At 34.1% G+C, this 18622-nt stretch overlaps 4 protein-coding genes across 4 annotated transcripts; 1 reads left to right on the top strand and 3 right to left on the bottom strand.

The window, feature by feature from the left end:
* Window positions 1-451: 451 nt before the first annotated feature.
* LOC18606490 (LIM domain-containing protein WLIM2b-like) lies at window positions 452-2454 on the bottom strand. Its single transcript, XM_007040116.3, has 5 exons — window positions 1995-2454; window positions 1701-1797; window positions 1562-1590; window positions 1367-1456; window positions 452-1128 (listed from the first exon to the last, which is right to left on the bottom strand). The coding sequence occupies exons 1-5, from the start codon at window positions 2127-2129 to the stop codon at window positions 820-822; spliced, it is 660 nt and encodes a 219-aa protein (XP_007040178.3). The 5' UTR covers window positions 2130-2454; the 3' UTR covers window positions 452-819.
* A 583-nt stretch (window positions 2455-3037) lies between these two features.
* Window positions 3038-5771, bottom strand: LOC18606491 (remorin 1.4-like). Its single transcript, XM_088804968.1, has 5 exons — window positions 5388-5771; window positions 4232-4273; window positions 4056-4143; window positions 3607-3688; window positions 3038-3470 (listed from the first exon to the last, which is right to left on the bottom strand). Exons 1-5 carry the CDS (start codon window positions 5515-5517, stop codon window positions 3270-3272), a joined length of 543 nt encoding a protein of 180 aa, XP_088661094.1. The 5' UTR covers window positions 5518-5771; the 3' UTR covers window positions 3038-3269.
* Window positions 5772-14124: 8353 nt separating this feature from the next.
* On the bottom strand, window positions 14125-14898 carry LOC18606493 (nuclear transcription factor Y subunit C-4-like). Its single transcript, XM_007040119.3, has one exon. The coding sequence runs from the start codon at window positions 14728-14730 to the stop codon at window positions 14362-14364; it is 369 nt and encodes a 122-aa protein (XP_007040181.3). The 5' UTR covers window positions 14731-14898; the 3' UTR covers window positions 14125-14361.
* A 2170-nt stretch (window positions 14899-17068) lies between these two features.
* LOC18606494 (F-box protein At2g26160-like) lies at window positions 17069-18226 on the top strand. The gene has a single exon (XM_088804636.1). The coding sequence runs from the start codon at window positions 17069-17071 to the stop codon at window positions 18224-18226; it is 1158 nt and encodes a 385-aa protein (XP_088660762.1).
* Window positions 18227-18622: the final 396 nt, after the last annotated feature.

Here is an 18622-nt window from a genome sequence, read left to right on the forward strand (position 1 = left end):
TTTTTAATGAAAAGAAATTGTTCGTGGTTCGTGACATGTGTGGAGGGAGGCCATGAGACTCCAATTTATCATTCTTGTGGCCTGAATCCAATGGGGCAATAGGCCGCCATTGGGCTTAAACCAAGGACTCTCTGTTCTTTTCCTTAATCATTCTTCATGATTAAATTATTTAAATATTTTAAATAAATTTTTATTTTTTTATGTTCAATTCAAAATTCTATATCTTCATTTTAAATTAGATAGATCTTTTTATGATTAATTATTTATTAATTATTATTAATTACAATGATAATTTATTACGTAAACATCACTTTACATAAAAATGACAAATAGCATTGATAAAAGAATAAAATCTTATTTGAAAATTTTAAAACAATTCAAAAAAAAATTTAAATGTTTTACAGAAAATGTTTTCTCAAAATAAGAGATTTGAAACAAACATTTCAAGCAATGGAAAAACTGAATTCATCTCATTTCAAACGCAATGCAATACAACGGTGAAAGTCTGAAATCTGAAAGGATTGCCCATCCACGCAAAACCAGCCCTAGGACCCCCTCAGAGTTTAACATTTGCCCGCATACAAGGTATGCTGCCGCTGCGTGAAAGGAACCAAAAACAACTTTTGGTTTTTCCTTTCACGAGATTTCCAATCAATTGGAATGGAAGATGGACCAGCACCCTGGATTTGCTTGCAAGTCGGAGAACAGGGAGACCTTGGGCCACAGGAACTTCTTCATGAGACTAGAGCGAAAACAGAACAAGGCCAACACCCAATTCGGATAAAGCCCAATGCCCCTGAAGGTTCAGTGAGTGTTCTACTATTGGTCTTGTGCAGCAGCTTCAGCAGGGTTTTCTTCTGCTTCTGGTTTTGGCTCATCTCCTGGCTTTGATTCTGATTCAGATTCGGCTTCAGAATTTTGTTCCGATGAAGCTCCTGCTGAATTTTTCTTCAAGGAAGCTGTCTTCGTAAGATGACTGTAGCTGCCCTTCTCCTTGAACAACTGAGCAAAGTGGTGCTTGCAGTAGAGAATACCATCCAATGCAGCATAGGATGATGGGTTGAGGAAGCAACCCCCATGACAACACCTAAAGCAGGATTTATGGTAGTTTTCGCCCTCCACAGTCACCTGTTATTATTTTTGCTCAACATAATCAGTTTCTTCATCCTCAACTTTGTCAGATTATTAACATACACACTCTATAACTGATTCTTTCAATCAATGAAAGGCTAGCATGTTCAAGCTTTCAGGAGAAGAAATAAGAATAAAGGTTACCTAGAGCCTTTCCTTTTTATTTTTCGAGGGGTAAATAAGATTATCTAGACTCAAAATGAGGAATAGAAAGAGCAAGAATCTAATAGCAGACCTTCTCTAATGGGTATGCGGTTTTGTTACAGACTCCGCATCTATCTTGTGTGCCAGAGAAGAAGGATGCCAGTCTGCTAGGAGCCCTTGCCTGCCAGTAGAATGAAATGAACATTAAATTATATCAAAATAACCCTGGCATCTACGGGGCAAATAAAATCAACTTTAAAGCAATGGTGGGAAAGAATTTGTGTACCAGGCCATTTGGCTTATCGGATTTCCCAGCTGAAAAACCACCAAAGAAGCAAAACCTGTTAGCCAAAATGAAAAATGGACAAAACTAATGATGCTCGATCAGGTGGAGAGAACTGGCTTGGAAAGGAAAGGGATCTCACATTGGAATTTCTTTGTGTAACTGCCGGTCTCCTTGAAGAGTTGCTCAAAATGAGGCTTGCAATATAGGACTCCTTCCATTGAGCAATAGCTGCTCATCTGTAAAACAAATTGCAACAAGACATTGATTCATCAATCTCCAATGCCTTATAATTCAAAGAAAAGCAAACACCCTTCACCCAGATATTTATGGTTAACCTTTTTATTCATCTGATTTCAGTTCCATCAAGCTTTTACTGTCATATTAAAAATTCTATGAAATTTTAAAATTCTTGCAAAGGGCTTATCATACATACCACCAGAAGTCCATTGCAGTGACTGCATTTGAAGCAGGTCTTATGATAAGAAACTCCATCAGCTGATAATAAATCGATAAAATGAACAGTCTTATCACAAGCCTTGCATTTCTCAGTTGTCCCACTGAATGCCATTTTCCTCGTGTTATAAGTCCAACAGCGAAAATAAAAGTTGGTCCAGAGAAGATGGTTCAGTGAAAGACAAAAACGAGTTTCTGATCTCTATCTCAGAAGGTATTGAGATAGAAAACCAACTCAGAAATTTGCCTATTGCCTTCCACACCTTTGTTTCGCGAATGTTAAAAGGCAGAGTAAGGGTCAAAAATGTAATGGGCAAAACAAGTGGAGGATATGAATCAACGCTTATTAAGGGTACGCAATGAAAGGTCCATCCCCAACTCTTTGGCATGTACAAAACTCCGTGCTCTAACTTCTAAGAATAGGGTCATGTTCCATGGAAGGAAAGAGATGCAAGGTTTTTGCTGACCATGTTTTTCAAGGATGATCCAGATATGAAAGATTAGTTTACAACCTGAGCACAGATGATCCTCGCTTTACAATTTACACTTATTATATCTAAATAAAGATTGTATACCATGAATTATAGCGCCAGTCAAGGTGCCAGGGGTGAGATTTTCCAGTAGTTGTTTGCCTCTTGAATGAGTGGAGGGAAAAATATAATTGTAGATTAAGAAGGTTAACTGTATCATTAAATGAAAATTAAGAGAACAATTTTGTAACTGCTTTTCATGGAGCAAATAAGTAAGCAAGCAAAGTTCAAACAGAACTTGGGAGCTGAAGTTCCTTTCCATACATGAAAGTACAGTAGAGTTTTTTTTTTTTTTTTTTAAAGTTACAATCATTTTATTGACTGAACATGCTATCCATTACAGAGGAAGACAGAGCAGCTTTACTGGGTCAGTCTTAAGCTCTGTTAACAGCCTGGCTTACAAAAATTGGCCAGATGCATCAACATATCACCATACAGCAGAGTTTTAGGGAGAACAAATGACAAGATATAGAAAGCCTGGGGAGAAAAGGAATTGGAAAATCTCATGGTAGAACATAAGTACAAGCCATAAATTTCTACAAATTACAACTAGATTTATGAAGATAGAAGTAATGTATCTCACATATCTACACACAGATACATTGACGTACACTGATATTAAAAGGTCCCAGGCACAAACCAACAGGAGGAGAGGAAAAGAACAAAATAAATGCCAGAAAAAAAGCAAAAACAATTCTCTCTCTTTTGAATATCAATCAAGGACGTTAACTGCTGAAACATCCGAGAAATTTCTTCGGTGTATATCCAGTTGCACGAAATTTCGCTGCTGTCTCCTCTATCTTGAGAAAATCTTCCCCACGCTTGGCTTCTATCATTGCTCTTTTTTCTTCTGCTTCCCTATGGATTTCAGCCACTCTGTTTTTCATTTTCTCAGCATACTCAGCCTTCTTCTTTTCCAGTTGTTCCTATCAAAACAAGACCTACGTCAAACACAGTACCCACAATCTCTAAAACTTGTTCTAATCCAAGCTAGTTGTGCTTAATTAGGAGTTCAATGCCCTGTAATTCTTAAACTAGGGACTGATCTGGTAGAGATGTTACCTCAATCTTCTTTAGCTGTGCTTCTACACCAGCTTTCTTGGTATTTTCCCATGAACCAATAGCAGATATCTTCTTATGTGCCCTGATTTGACATTTGCATCATCTTAAGTTGCTTAAATCAAGTTCAAGGGTTCATAACAGAAAAGGGTTTTTAAGCATTATGAAACCAAAGAACAGATACTTCACTCCAGCTAATAGAAGTACAGAAAATACTTTCTTCTCCTTGTAAAGAGAATAATGTGAATTGGCCATGGCTAAGAACTTATATTGCATAAATCATAACTTACTGAGATTCTTTTTCCGCCTTATATACCTAAGCTAGGATGATATGTTTGGATTAGAGTTACCCAGATTGTTTTAGTAATCTTTTTTTCTATTCCCTTTCAATATCTTGCAGAATGGCAGAACTGAAAACAAGGTGCTGTATAAGTTCACAGATGGCCCCTTACTTGTTCTCTACTTTTGCCTTTTCATTTTCCTCCCATGCTTTAAGTAAAGCTAGTCTTTTTTCTGTTTCAACCCGTGCAAGCACAGAATCTGAAATAATGATCAGATAAGTCAATTATTTTCCAAATAAATGTACCATTTCCAAGGACAAATGCTTTCAAATAAATGAGGCATAAACCTCTATTGTTTGGACTTTTCTCTGTAGCTACTGCTGCAGCTTCTGCCATTTTCAACATGTAAAGAGGTCAGATAATGTTATATCATAGGGCAGCCTGTACATCATTTAAACTGAATGGCCGAAAGTTTCACATTCCAATCTGACTTGTTAGATCAATCAACATTTCAATGAACATTATGGATTCTGTATCTTGGAAATGAAATATATTATTAGCTACAAGCAATTTGCCAGAACATGCAACCCATGGAACGTTATGACCCAGTTCGTCTGGCATCAAATTAGCATGCTTTGGCAGATGCAGTCCCTGGGCACAGAAAGAAAGAACTCAACAGAGAAATAGTTTGATTAAATTAAGAGTAAAATTAAAAAGCTCGGTTGTGATATCCAAGGATCTTGCAAAAGTAGGTTCGAATATCCTATTATCATAGAGAAAGTTCCCCTATACATGCAAGTAACTGAATAAGCAAAAACAAAGGTCAAGAAGGCCAAAGGGCAGCATTCCCTTCATCAGAGCAAATCTATTGAGCCAATGGGGTATGTATGTAGTATGACTAAAAGATTCTTCTATTTTGTGTTAAGTATTAAGGAGTAAGAACACAAAAAGGAAGTTTTAATGGCAGAAGGCCCACAGAAGAACTGAACAAAAGCATCCTACCTTGAATATTAGTCTGCATAAGATCAAGGGCTTGATCTGTTTCCCAATTCTAATTTTCCTTTAAACGAAAACTAACGGCAATAACTATGATCTTTTGAACCCAGCTTTCCATAAAGGTAAAGGCAGATTCAAAAGTAGAAATATGAAAACCAAAACGAATCTTTAGGACACCCTTTTCCTTTTCAGAACAATTTTTGACTGCATACAGACAGCCTAATTCTTGTAAGATATTCAATATATGCACAATTACAGTTTCAGTAAATTTAGAATTAAGGTGGAAAATGAAGCCCTAAAATTAAACAAAGCACTACAGTTTACAAACAAGAACAACCCAAGAAATTCTCAGGTTGCCATGATCCTGAAGACATGTCAAAATAGAGAAATTCCTTAATGCAAAATCACACAAGAAAAGCAAATTTCAATGAGATGAAGTTGATAAAAGCATTACACAGAATCATATGAGTTGTTTAAGAAAATCCTAGACTCTGAGAGAAAGCATACTTTCAGGAACTGGGATCAGGCTCTTCTCTTCAGCTACATCAGTCTTTGCTGCTGCATCCTTCTCTTCCTTAACAGGCTGCTGCTCCTTGGGTTCAGAGGCTTCCATTTTGTTGGCTTCCTCCTCTCCCATTACGTATTCCTTTAACTTAGCCACAGGTACACCACCAAAATGAACACCAAAAAAAATCAATTCCTCTCCCAAAAATTCTGGTAGATTCTACACAGATTTAAGCAACTGCAAAGTACCTGCAGAGAGAAACAGAGATAGAGAAAGAGAAACTCTTAGGAAATGTCAGCTGGAAACTATTGGGTGGTTGAGGTAGGTTATAGGTGCAAATAGAAGTTGGGTCCTGACAAAAAAGGTGATTGGTTTTGCAATTTCTTTTCTTTTTAAATTCTATAGGTGGCTTTCTTAAAGTAAAGATATCATCACTTGACAGTTTAGAAGGGAAACACTTGTTAGCTTTTGTGTTATCACTTGCGGAAACAACAAGCAAGGTATAAATGAACAAACAGAGTCAAACAGAGCGTTATTATATTCCTCAAGAGTGCCTTGTTCAATCTCTTTTGATTTCAATTAATTTGTTGTTTTCTCAACTATGGATGTGAAGTTTGATTGGAAATGGAAATGGAAATGCGATTATGTTAATTTTGAGTGAAACCTCAAACCTGAGACTAATCTTAAACCATTAACTATAAATGGTAATTGGTAGGTTGATTCTGAAATCGTACTAATGCACTTAAAAGACCAAAGCACGGTGCCTTCAAACTTCCTATGAATGTTCCTTCAAAATGTAGGTAAGAAACTAGAGCTGCTGAAAAAGGACGGTTCTTATGCCAACTATACAAGAATGTCCCAACAGAGTTTTGGGACAGCTAGGTTGATGGCGAATCGACATGATATAACCAACAGTTAAAATCTAAAATGACAGTGTTTCTCCACTTCATTTGACTAAGTAAAATACATCTCGTGGTCCAATCTGACAAAATACTTTAAAAAATCCTGGAATTTGGTTAGTAGAGGTTCATGCGATGTTCAGAAAACAAACTTCACAGCCCGTGAAGAGGAACTATTTGCAAAATATATATATATATATATAAATAGGAGGAGGAAAACAGTATTCAAATATTGACAAACAATAAGCTTACAAGAATCCCATAATCGATGATGAACGGACATGATTGCTCTTATAATATTTCTGTCGGATCATATGATAATGGTTTTTAACTACGTACTAGGGAGAAAAAACAGAAAGGAAAGACCTTTCTTGCTACCCCTGCACTGCCTATATACGTTGCTTCTATTGAATTTAGTGGACAGTTGCTTTTAACCCAACTTGTAACAACTGCCGCCCAACCATCAAAATGTTGTAAATTTGTAAAATGAATGCATGAACTTTCTGGATGTCGATTTGCTTCCATTTGTCTGGTGACAGCCGACCGGCCGTCGACTTCCTGTCTGTCGGATGGATTGTTAGACCAAGGATGCAAGTTTCCATATCTGAATCCATCACCGTCGGGAAAAGAAAAATCTATCGCACAATATACAGCCCCAACTCCAATTTTTCCAATCTTAAACCAATTTTTTACCTGAAGTCTGTCAGTTACATTTATGAGCATTAAGTCATTAACTCAAAATAATTGGAAGTGCGAATTGTCAAGTGGAGCTGTCACGTTTTTAATGCCCTACTTGACTACAATTATGATGCAGTAATCCTTGGTGTCAAATGTAATGAGGAAAAGAGTTACGAGAGTCATTGAAATTAGACTATTCAATTATTCATAGGTGGATGCTTACCCATATCTACATTTCATAATTTCCTGCAATAAAAATCTATAGATGTGTGGATAGAATATGATTATATGAAGCTAATTAGCTCCAGTAATTCACCTACTCCTCTTAAGGAGTGATAGCTTATTAATATCAAAACAAATTAACCCAGATGTCTTCTCAGGCTTGATTAAGATGTTTTTGTGTAGCTCGAACTGAGATTGATCCTCATTCTTTCCCTTAAGTCGGTGACTTTCCTCACTATATTGAAACATCGAATCCAAGATGGTTTTCCTCCCATCTTTTTTGGGTTGACCGTGAGATATGTCGACAATCCATAGAATCCAGATTCCTATGTGCATGTCTGCCAGTTAAAGCATTAGGAGGTAGGATTAGAAGCAGAAAGACCATGGTTTCCATGTCTTGGCATTCTTGCAAGAATCATTACTGTCCAGTATGTGTCTCCCAAGAAGAAGCCCACCGTAAAGCTGAAACCATTGTTTAATTACTACAACCCATGATTAATTAAATACTAATTACAGTTAATTAATCCAAGCTAACCTCTATGTCCGACAGTTAAAGCATTAGTGGGTAGGATTAGAAGCAGAAAGATCATGGTTTCCATGACCTGGCATTCTTGCAAGAATCATTACCGTCCAGTACGTGTCTCCCAAGAAGAAGCCCACCGTAAAGCTGAACCCATTGTTTAATTACTAAAACCCATAATTAATTAAATCCTAATTACAGTTAATTAATCCAATCTAACCTCTACGTTATCCGATTGCTTCCCTTGAACTTGGTCAACCTGGCCTTTAAAAAAAAGGTTATAGCTCTTTTAGTGTTCTGACACCAAAAGTGTTTGTCAGATTAATTACAGCTTTATCTTTTCGAGGTTAATTAAAGTAGTTTATTATTAACTAATCTTCTTTTCACTGTTCAACAGTAATTAAATTATATTATCCCAAACAAATTAAATTAACCGACCATGGAATGCTTCTGACCTATGGACGGATCCTGATCATTCTGTTCACATTTCACTAATTTCACCATTGACTTTATTGAACTAAGTGTACCCTAATGACACTTGTCTTGCATCGAATAAAGCATTAGATTCAATGTTTGAATGGGTTGGGGCATCCTGACATACACGTTCGAACAAAATTCACAATTTTAAATTTAATTTAAGGAAAAATGTAAACCGGATGATTATTACTACATACAATTAGTATTGGTTAATGTGTTCTTTTTTTAATTTTGGTGAAAATAGTATATTGAAAGTAATTTTTTAAAATAATAATTTTAATTAGTGTCTATATCTGTTTAATCATATTCTTAAATTGATTGTAGTTTCCTTTTATGTACAACACAAGAGGAATTTGTTGAATGTCTTCATAATTTGCCATATTATTATATACTAGGATGGTGCCTGTAGCTACACTACGAAAAAGATCACAAAAAATATAGATTATGTTGGAGTGGACTTCAGTTTGATACCTTCAACAAAATTTTTAGGAAGAGTTATATTGTATTAATCAACTATATGAACGTATGATTTTTATTGGTAAAGGAAAAGATAAATTGGTACTAATTGAATATAGTTTTTTGTTTTGGTTTCAATTACTAAAAGTTGTTCCTAAATATATGATTTTAAAACAATACTTAACCAAAAAAGATAATAATCTTGTTAAACATTTAGTAAATTTTTTTTCATTAAAAATATATTTTTCAAATAAAATGAATAACATTTGGGATTTAGAGGTTTTCATTTTTGTTAGATGATGTATATCAACCTTTTAGATGTAGGACTTGTACTTAACTAAATTTTAATGGAATATAAACTATTACACAACCGTTAGATATGTCTTACTATAGTGACAGTTTACTCTTCTTTTTGCCATATACATTTGTTTTTATTTTTTTGGTTTCTGTTGTTGTGCTATATTGTATTATTGAACTGCTTGAATGTATAGTTTTTATTGGTAGCGGAAAAAATAAACTAATATTAATTGAAGATACTTATTTATTCTGGTTTCAATTACCGAAAACTTGCACTTACATATACGGTTATAAAACAGTACTTATCAAAAGAATATAATAATCCTATCAAGGATTGTTAGATGTATAATAAAATATTAAAAAATGAGAGAATATATAACCTATACTATTGGCAGATTAAGATAAATAGTTATAGAATATAAGGTAATAGTATAATGTAAAGATCTTATCAATATAAAATAATTACTAATTTCTTGTAATATTTATCTTTTATATATAAAATTAATGGCTAAAAGTTGTCAAATTCAATTGATTTGTTTATTTAATAATGACTGTGTGTTATGTATATTGAGAAATTAATATAAAATAGTTATTAATTTATAGTAGCATTTGTCTTTTATATATAAAATAAATAGTTAAAAGTTGTCAAATTCAATTGATTTGTATATTCAATGATGACTGTGTGTTATGTATATTAAGAAATGAGTAGATTTTTTTGATTTTTTTATTTTATTCAATGAATTGGATGGATATTTATTAGATATATAAAAGAGATATCTAAATACTATGAATTTAGGTTCATACAGAATAAAAAGATATAATCAAAAAATAATATTAAATTACAATTGATAAATATTAAATGAATCTACTCTCTAAATATTAAAAGTTATAAATTATTATTTTTAAGTATTTTTTTCTGAAATAAATAAAAGTAAAAAAAAAACCCTTCAATGTCAAAAACAACATAATTTTGATATAAGGTATATAAAAAAATTTAATTCAATTGAGAATGACAAGTGTCAATCAATTGACTCAAAAAATATATGTCTAAATACCATGAATTTAGGTTCATACAGAATAAAAAGATATTGACAGAAAATAATATTAAAATTTAATTGATAAATATTAAATGAATCTATCATTTAAATATTAAAAGTTAAAAATTATTGTTTTTAAATATTTTTGCTGAAATAAATAAAAGTTAAAAAAAACCATTCAATGTAAAAAATAATATAATTTAAATATAAAGAATATAAAAAAATTAATTCAATTGATAATGACAGATGTCAATCAATTATCTTACGTTTATATATATTATAGATATAGGTTTGGTGTTACTGTCGTGATTGAAAAAATGTGATATTTGACATGGGGAGTTAAATTGTCTAATAAAGATATGATATTAAAAACTATAAAAAAAATGAGTCTTCAATATTATTTAAGTAAACTACTATTAATATGTATAAAAAAATACATTATTGTAGAATTTAATTTTCAAAATTCATAAAACACAAAAAATTTATGTTTTTTAAAAAATTGAAATTACTTCAAATTAGAAAACCAAATAGTTATGTTTTCTTTATATTTTCATTTCGAATTAAAAATATATCTATATATCAAAATATGATAATATTATATATTTGAAATAAAAGAAAAGAAACGATAGTTCTATTCACCAAAAATTAATTAAAAAATAATTTTGTCAAATTTCAAAATAAGGATAGATATTTAGTAATTTCGTTTCCAGACCATAGTTTGCAAAACCGCAATCACACTTTCAAAGAGCTCTTGCAATTATTAAAAAAAAAAAACGTTTTTTGTATTCAAATTATAATATATTTGGCATTACGTTATTAAAAATTAAGTTTTAAAAATCAAACACAATTCCAAACTAACTCATAAAAGCCATAAAAATTGACTAATTATACCGTAATACATGAGTTATTGCATATGAAGTGCATGAATATTCATATGAATGCGCTCCAAACTTAATTTTTTCTATTTGTCATTGCAAATATCTAATATCAAAGTATTCTATAATCGAATCTTATGTAAAAGAAAAAGAAAAGAATAAAACAGTCTTGTGTTATGAACCTCCGAGTATGGGCGGACCCAGCATTGTCGTATTTCAAAAAATTTATATAAATATATTACTTAATTAAATATATTATGTGATTATTTGATTTTTATATTTAACTTTATATAATTTATGGATACTTATACTTAATTTTGATCAATAAATAAAAACTTATCAAATTGTTAATGGTTGACACCACTTGTAAAAATTTTTGGATCCGCCCTGCCCTTGAGATATGCATGTTTTGTACTAAAATTGACTGATGAGTTGAGACAAGCGGGTATTTTTGGCTTTCTCTCTTTATTTAGGGGTAAAAACTGATATCAACTGCATCATACTTTTAATTTAGAGGAAATTGTGATAAATAATTCTCTTCATAAGCCCAATTCAAAAATATCTTTCATTATAATTTTAATTATTTTCAGTCAATTTTTTATATGACTTGACAATAATGCCCTTTAAACAATTTTAGACAATTAAAACGATTTCGGTTTTCTCTATCCAGCCATCCAGATAAAAAGTTCAAAATTAAATCTCGATTTCTCTCTCTTGTCAAATACTGTTTTTCTCGCCATCAAACTCTTTCTTGCAATCTTAAAGAGCAGAAATGACATTAAGATATGTGTTTTAAGTTATTGGGTTTATTAGTTTATTCATAAAATCTCAAAGTTGAGAGGTTGAAATTAATTAGACATAGTTGTAAATTAGAAAACTGTATGACTTTGGCAACTTAAACTTGATTGCGAGTAAGCAAATCAATTAGTTATTAGGTATTGCATTATTGGTTTTTAGATATTATGTTACTGGCTTTTAGATATTACGAGACTCATTTTTAAGTATTGCGTGACTTAATCATTAGGTCTCTAATTTTCAAATATTGTGTGACTGATTTTAGGCATTTTGTGATTAAGTTTTAGGTATTACGTAACTGATTTTTAGGTAATACTTAAAAACTAATCACATAATACCTATCAACCAGTCACGCAATACCTAAAAATTAGTAATGCAATGCCTAAAAGGTAGTCACACAATGCTCAAAAACCAATTACGCAGTGCCTAAAAACTATAAAAATTATTGAATTTCATTTAATAAAATCAATAATTTCAAACAAAACATCATATTCCATTTAACAACATAATCAATGAATATACCTACTTGACGAAGAACGCTCAAAATGCTCAAAAGTTTTTTTTTGTGTTAAAAATCACTTTAAAATACTTAAAATGTTTAAAAATTTTTCTTTTTGATAAAGAATACTACAGAAATAAGTAATTTAACAAGGAAAGCTCAAAGGATATTAGTCAGTTTGAAGCGCAGACCTAAACATATGAGTCGATTTTATTAAAGATAATTTTATTCAAAATTAATTTATTTTGATTAAAAATAATTAAAATTATAAAAATAAATATTTTTAAAAATAACTTTATGTGTAAGGGTATTTTTGAAAATAACTTTATGTGTAAGGGTATTTTTGAAAATAACCTTTTAGTTTAACAGTTGTCTCGTTGTCTCAACACATGCTCTCTCTCTCTTTATTTCCTAGCTTTATACACCAAAGCTGCTTACAGTCAAAAACTTTTTGAAAACCATTGCACCTTGGAAGCCTCTCAGAACCAGAAAAAAAAAAGTAGCTTGTTTAGACAAAAACATGGGTCCAACGCCCATGGTATTAACACCCCCGTCCCTTCTCCCATAAATATATATGTTTCGGATCTTACCGTATTTGCCGTGTGTTAAAAATTATATTACACTTTGCATTCACCCAAGTTTCTTTTGTCACCTTATTTTCAGGCGACTGCATACTACTCGGGAATAATTCAAATGGATGTGTTTATTCCCGAAGAGTATGTTATACGGAGACGAATTGAGAAAAGAGCAGCTGCCATTGCTGGAAAGAGGCCGAACAAGGTGCCGGAGGCAACCAAGAGAACCGACAAGGAGAAAAAGTCCCTGCCACCACCATTTCGACTAGACAGCAACGACTTCTTGGTCTCTGGTGGGATTGGTGAAAACCTAGATTTCGGTTGCTTTTCAGCCTAATTTTGATTGCCAAAACATCATAAACGTATAGTATAAAGTTGTTTGTTATGAGTTTAACTAGAATTTATGTCCTTTTTCTTTTGTGTACGTTACATAGCAATATATGCAGATACCATTTTTGTTCCTTCTGCTTCATTCCTCTTCCGAATGCTCGACACTGAGGCTAAAACATGTTGAAAAGAAGCAGCGCCATCTTTGAGCTGGATGTCTACTTTAATTAAGAACGTACATTAATTAGCAACTAGGGAATAAGATTTCAGTTGGTTTAGTTAAGTTCAGAAAGTATAAATCCAGTATGAAGTTAATGATAAAGGAATATCGTAGAATGCAATATACAAGCAGTATACAGTCCTTGTTTAATTATAGGTTCTGAATATGCCGAGGGATGCTACGAAACTACAGTCTCTGTTTCTCATTGATTACTGCCGCGGCTCGATCGGTTGCTTGAGTTGGGCCTATTCGTTGAGTCTATACATTTCTCGGGTTGAATAAAGAGGAGTCCCATGGTACAGGTTTAGGCTTACCTATGCTCAAAAGGTATCCATAGGCCTTAGGCCTCAGGCCCTGATCTAACTTCAAGCCTTCAACAGTTCAACCCATTTAGTCGATTTTAAAATCTCTCACAATACCACGATTTTGGACATGCGAAAAAATGCTTAAGAAAATGCCGCTACATGAAATAATGCATCTAACGATGGCGACTATTACGTACCGGCTACTCCCATATTCGTATTATTTTGTGTGTTAAAATATGATAAAAAATTCAAAATTGAACATTTTGAAGACTTTTTTATTAACAAATAATTGGTCTCCTCTCTTAAGTCATGCACTGCGTAGGTAAAGAGAGAGGGAAAAGGAAAGGAAAAATATTCCTACTATCAATACTATAACATATACGTGCAAGTAGTTTTTTGAAAAATACAAGAGGAGAGGGAGTGAGATTTTAGTCATTTGACCGAGAAGATATATTATCATATAAATGTTTAGCTAGGAGGTACCCATCTCTTGAAAAGATGAGAAGTGCAAGTTCGATGTTCAAATTCATTAACTTTGGATTCTGCCATTAATAATTTTTAAAAATTATACAAAAGAAAAGAACGAGAAAATGTTATGACAACAATTAGAATTGTATTCTCGTTTTATTTGGTGCAACAAATCTGTATAGTGCTATATAAGCTCTTCCCCGTCCACCATGAATATGGTTTGTAAGCTCTAATCACAGCAATTTGGATTTACTTGGGGACTTGTTAATGACAAATTTGTGTACGCAATGGAAGAGAGAGAGAGAGAGAGAGAGAGAGAGAGAGGCCTATGATGATGATGTGAAGGTATCCATTTCCAGAGGAGTAGCGTCCACAGTGTCTCCAGAGTCTTCAGATACCAAGTTCACGAGAAAATCAAATATATCAGTAGCCACAACAGCTGACGTAACATCCTCTTTGTTGAGCGTTCTCCTCTTGCCTTGCATTGTGACCATCCAAGATCTTTGCGTTAGCTCCTTGATGAACAGCTCGCAAGCCTTGGAGAAAACGATGGGAGCCTCCCCGGATATCATCTTCACGTCGTCGCCAGACTTTTTCATGATCTTCTTGATCCTTGCCAAGGGCAAGGAATGAGGCCCGGTTCTTCCGGATATTCCACCAGAGAGTATGCCCGAATAAGTCCCTGCTTGCCTCATATTTGCGTCGTTTTTTCTCGGATTCCTTGCTTTTCAATAACACGATCGTCAAGTAATTAATGCAAGTTTGAGAAAGAGATCAGTTGAAAAGCGAATGAGATATTAATGGTGAAGCTTTGCTTAATTATATAGAAGGAAGAATTATGTGAAGGAGAGAAGGGTACTGGAGGCCGGCCACCTAGCCTCCTTCGGCCGGCAAAATCAAACGAAATTAGTAATTTAATTGTGGCAGCTGATCATAAATGGCATTGAAAACCCTATAAGGCTATATTACCCTAATTTTTCAAGGAATCAAAGAATTTTTTTTGAACGTTTTCCATTATCATTTGTATAATTTTTTTTGGCAAACTGTTCAACTTTTTCATAATTATTTCAGCATCCGAATCCACCATCACCATGTTGACGTGATAGTATTCAACTTTTCTTTTCTTTATTGGCCACTATCAACATTTTTAATTGAGGGCTGTGAACGTCGTAGGCTTAACGGTCAAGGAGCCTAGGGCAATCGCATTCGCATGTATTGTATTGGGTGTTAGGATGCTGTTTTCAACGATCCGTAAGGACAAATTGCTGCTTTTGGTGTGACAGATACCAATAGATTTATAATATAACAAATCTTGATCTTGTTATTGGAAGTATTTGCCTTAATGCGTAAAGTGTTGGCTGAGATTTGGTCTAATATTCATCTAAGCGCAAATAGTTCGGATTGGGTCCATAGCTTCAACTAAATAATTATAAACTTAGCAAGATCATTGCTAATCTGTTCCTAAAATACATGTTCTTCAAGTGAACCTTTCAATTCATGTATTAGGCAGGCTTCTTATTCATGGGGGCGCATGATTTGATCTGCCCATTTAAGCCAACTGTGGAAATTTTTCAGATTAATCAGTGTAACAACCCTAATGAAATGAAATCTTTGCATTAATTTTTGAATACTCCAACATCTATACATAGTCCTTTTAATTGCCCTCTTTGTTCACCAAACATTACCTAAAATCGAAGTTTTAATACTGCTCTATGTTTCTGTTCTTGTTAATTTGAAGAGTGATTTGTTTTCCGTTGTTGTTGGACGAGAAATATGGCCTCATCTCAACACGGAGCCCAGCAAGCTGTGGCACACGTACGCACCACCAGCATTCCAGTGCTTCACATGCACTCCTGGTTTCCATGATTTTGGAGGGACTGCAATCTCATAAGTCTGACCTACTCCCAGACTACAAATATGAATGCGAATTAATGAAAATACCACTTGTTGCACAAAAGAAATAAATTATAAATAACAACAACGAAATAAAATTAACTTTTAGATAATCCAACATCTATATATATATATATATATATAATTCTTTCAACCGCCCTTGGTAATCACCAAAAGAACTGCTCTGTCTTGTGTTACTCTGCTTTCTATTTTCTCCACTTGTAATTGTAAGAGATGGATAATTGGTCGGGTCTTCAACGTGATCTCTTGGTGCAAGCGTTCCGTTGAGTTTGCACTGGTCTCTCTGCGAGCATTAGTCACAGGAGGTTGCTGCTTTGATGGCTGAAAATCCCTTTTATCCGCAGCTAATCGCCATGAGGTATTCAAAGCCGCACCAAACGCCACGAAATCCTCCCAACACACCAACCGCTTGGCAATCAGTACGAAGAGGTTGTTTGCACGGATCGACCAATCGACAGGCTTGAGAACTTTGAATTTGAGGAACAGGCAAGACAACAAACCAGGAGGACTTCAGGGGATTTTTGTTATACAAAACGGGATTCGCCATTTGCTTAAACAAAGATAAGGATTTTTGTTCGATGTGTCAATGTATACGAGAAAGCTTGGTGGCATGCACCTTGGTAGGTAACTGCTAGAGGATTAATAGTAGTAATATTTAAAGTATTATGAATTTATTTCTAAAGTAAAAATTTAAAAGAAAAACAGAAACACCATTACTAAATTTATAAGTAATATTACACCTTATTAGCTTATTGTTTTGCTTCTTCATCTCGGTTCCCACATCCCGAGTCTAGTAGATTATAATCTCATTAAATTGAAATCCATTAATAAATTTTGAAAAGAGAAAAACCATTTGGACCCTAACCATAGGAAGTGTACCACAATTTTTTTCTTAAAAGAAGGACAACAAAAGATGATAGCATGCCTATATTTACTAATTTTGATTCAAGGCACTCGAGAATATTACGCATGGAAAATGTACACTCTCTTTGCAAAGACAAATGTAAACATAGTAGGCCTATATATATTGTCCTTGGTCATGCTTATGAATTACTATAATGTTGTATTATCGTTTCTTATCTTCTTCAAATCGTTTTTTATTTTCCAATAGCTTTGATGATGGCGGATTGGTCAGAGCTTCCAGGCGACCTCTTGGTGTTGATTGCCAAAAAGCTGGTCTCCGTCGAGGAGTTTTTGGCCTTTGGTGTTGTTTGTACCTCATGGAGATCGGCAGCGGATAAGAGCAACTTCGAACCGTCGCAGCAACAGCCTCCTTGGTTAATGCTTTCGAAGAGGAAACACAAGCGATTTCGTGAGTTCTTTAGCCTCACCACCCACAAGATCTATAAGTTCTCGATACCAGATGACATTGGTAAGAAGTGCTTGGCTTCTCAAGGCTGGCTGTTTGCAATAGGGAAAACATTCGACATTAATTTAATTCATCCTCTATCTGGCGCTCGAGTACCATTGCCACAGATGCACACTTTGAAAGGTTTGAATTATTTATTTGATTCTCCTGCTTCATTGTGTTTTCATTTTATATACAAAGCGATTTTATCTACTAATAATAATCCAAATGAGTTGAGGGTTGCAATTATTTATGGAGGTAGCCTCAACAGAGTGGCAGTTTGCAAAGTTGGGGACGAAACCTGGAAAACAGTTGAAGCTTATCCTTCTTGTGCATGTAATGATTTAGTCTATTACGAAGGCAGATTTTATGGTATTGATATCCTGGCAAGAGTTTGGGTCTTTGACCATGAAGTTTTGAATGCTCAAGTGATTTCAATTGTCCCAAGAGAGTTTCTACCAAATTACGGTGATACGAGAGAACCATGGCAGTACTTTGAGCGGTTTTACATGGTGGAATCAGCAGGGTCATTGTTGGTTGTTTCACGAGAAGGGAAAGCTTGTGGTCATGATTATGGGCATGGCACCATGGCGTTCCGAGTGTTTGAAGTGGACGTGGAGAAGGGAATGTGGAAATGGGTGAATAGTTTAGGGAACAGAGCGTTGTTCTTAGGCCGTAATTCATCCTTCTCTATCCAAGTTACAAGCAGATCTGGTTGTAAAGCTGACTGCATATACTTCACTGATGATTGTTTTTCATCCTACTCGGGCTCTCAAAAAGCAGATGGAAAAGACCAGGGGATCTACAACATGAGAGATGGGAGCTTTGAGCAACATTTTACTGGTGAATCCTATGATTCTGATAATCCACCTATATGGATTGAACCTACTTTTGAACCTAAAATATATACTATGATGTCTAGTAAATAAGACAATATAGTATTAATTTTCAAAAGTATTAATTTAAGTATAATCAACAACCCATTTCCAAAAAAGTCTAATCTTTTGCCCCTAGCAAAGTTATCGAGTTCATGAACAGGAACTAAATCCTCTGCCCTTATCCCCATGCCTTGGTCTCCTGCCCTGAGGCTGACCACCTCAAACAAACGCTTTGTTATCACTTATCAGCAGTGGAGAAAGATTAGTACCTTCTTGTTTCTCCAGTTTTTCCTACCATCTTCATTCTTTGTTTCTTTAAAGAGACAGTGGGAGTGTAGATATTGCTTGAGTCTGGATCAGTAGGAACTGGAAGTACTTATGATCAAGTACTAAGTCAACCAAAGATCTGCAATATATTCATCAACACCCTTGGGGGGTTGGGGAGAG

Source organism: Theobroma cacao, chromosome 3 (assembly GCF_053813885.1).
Source record: "Theobroma cacao isolate CCN51 chromosome 3, ASM5381388v1, whole genome shotgun sequence".
NCBI lineage: Eukaryota > Viridiplantae > Streptophyta > Magnoliopsida > Malvales > Malvaceae > Theobroma > Theobroma cacao.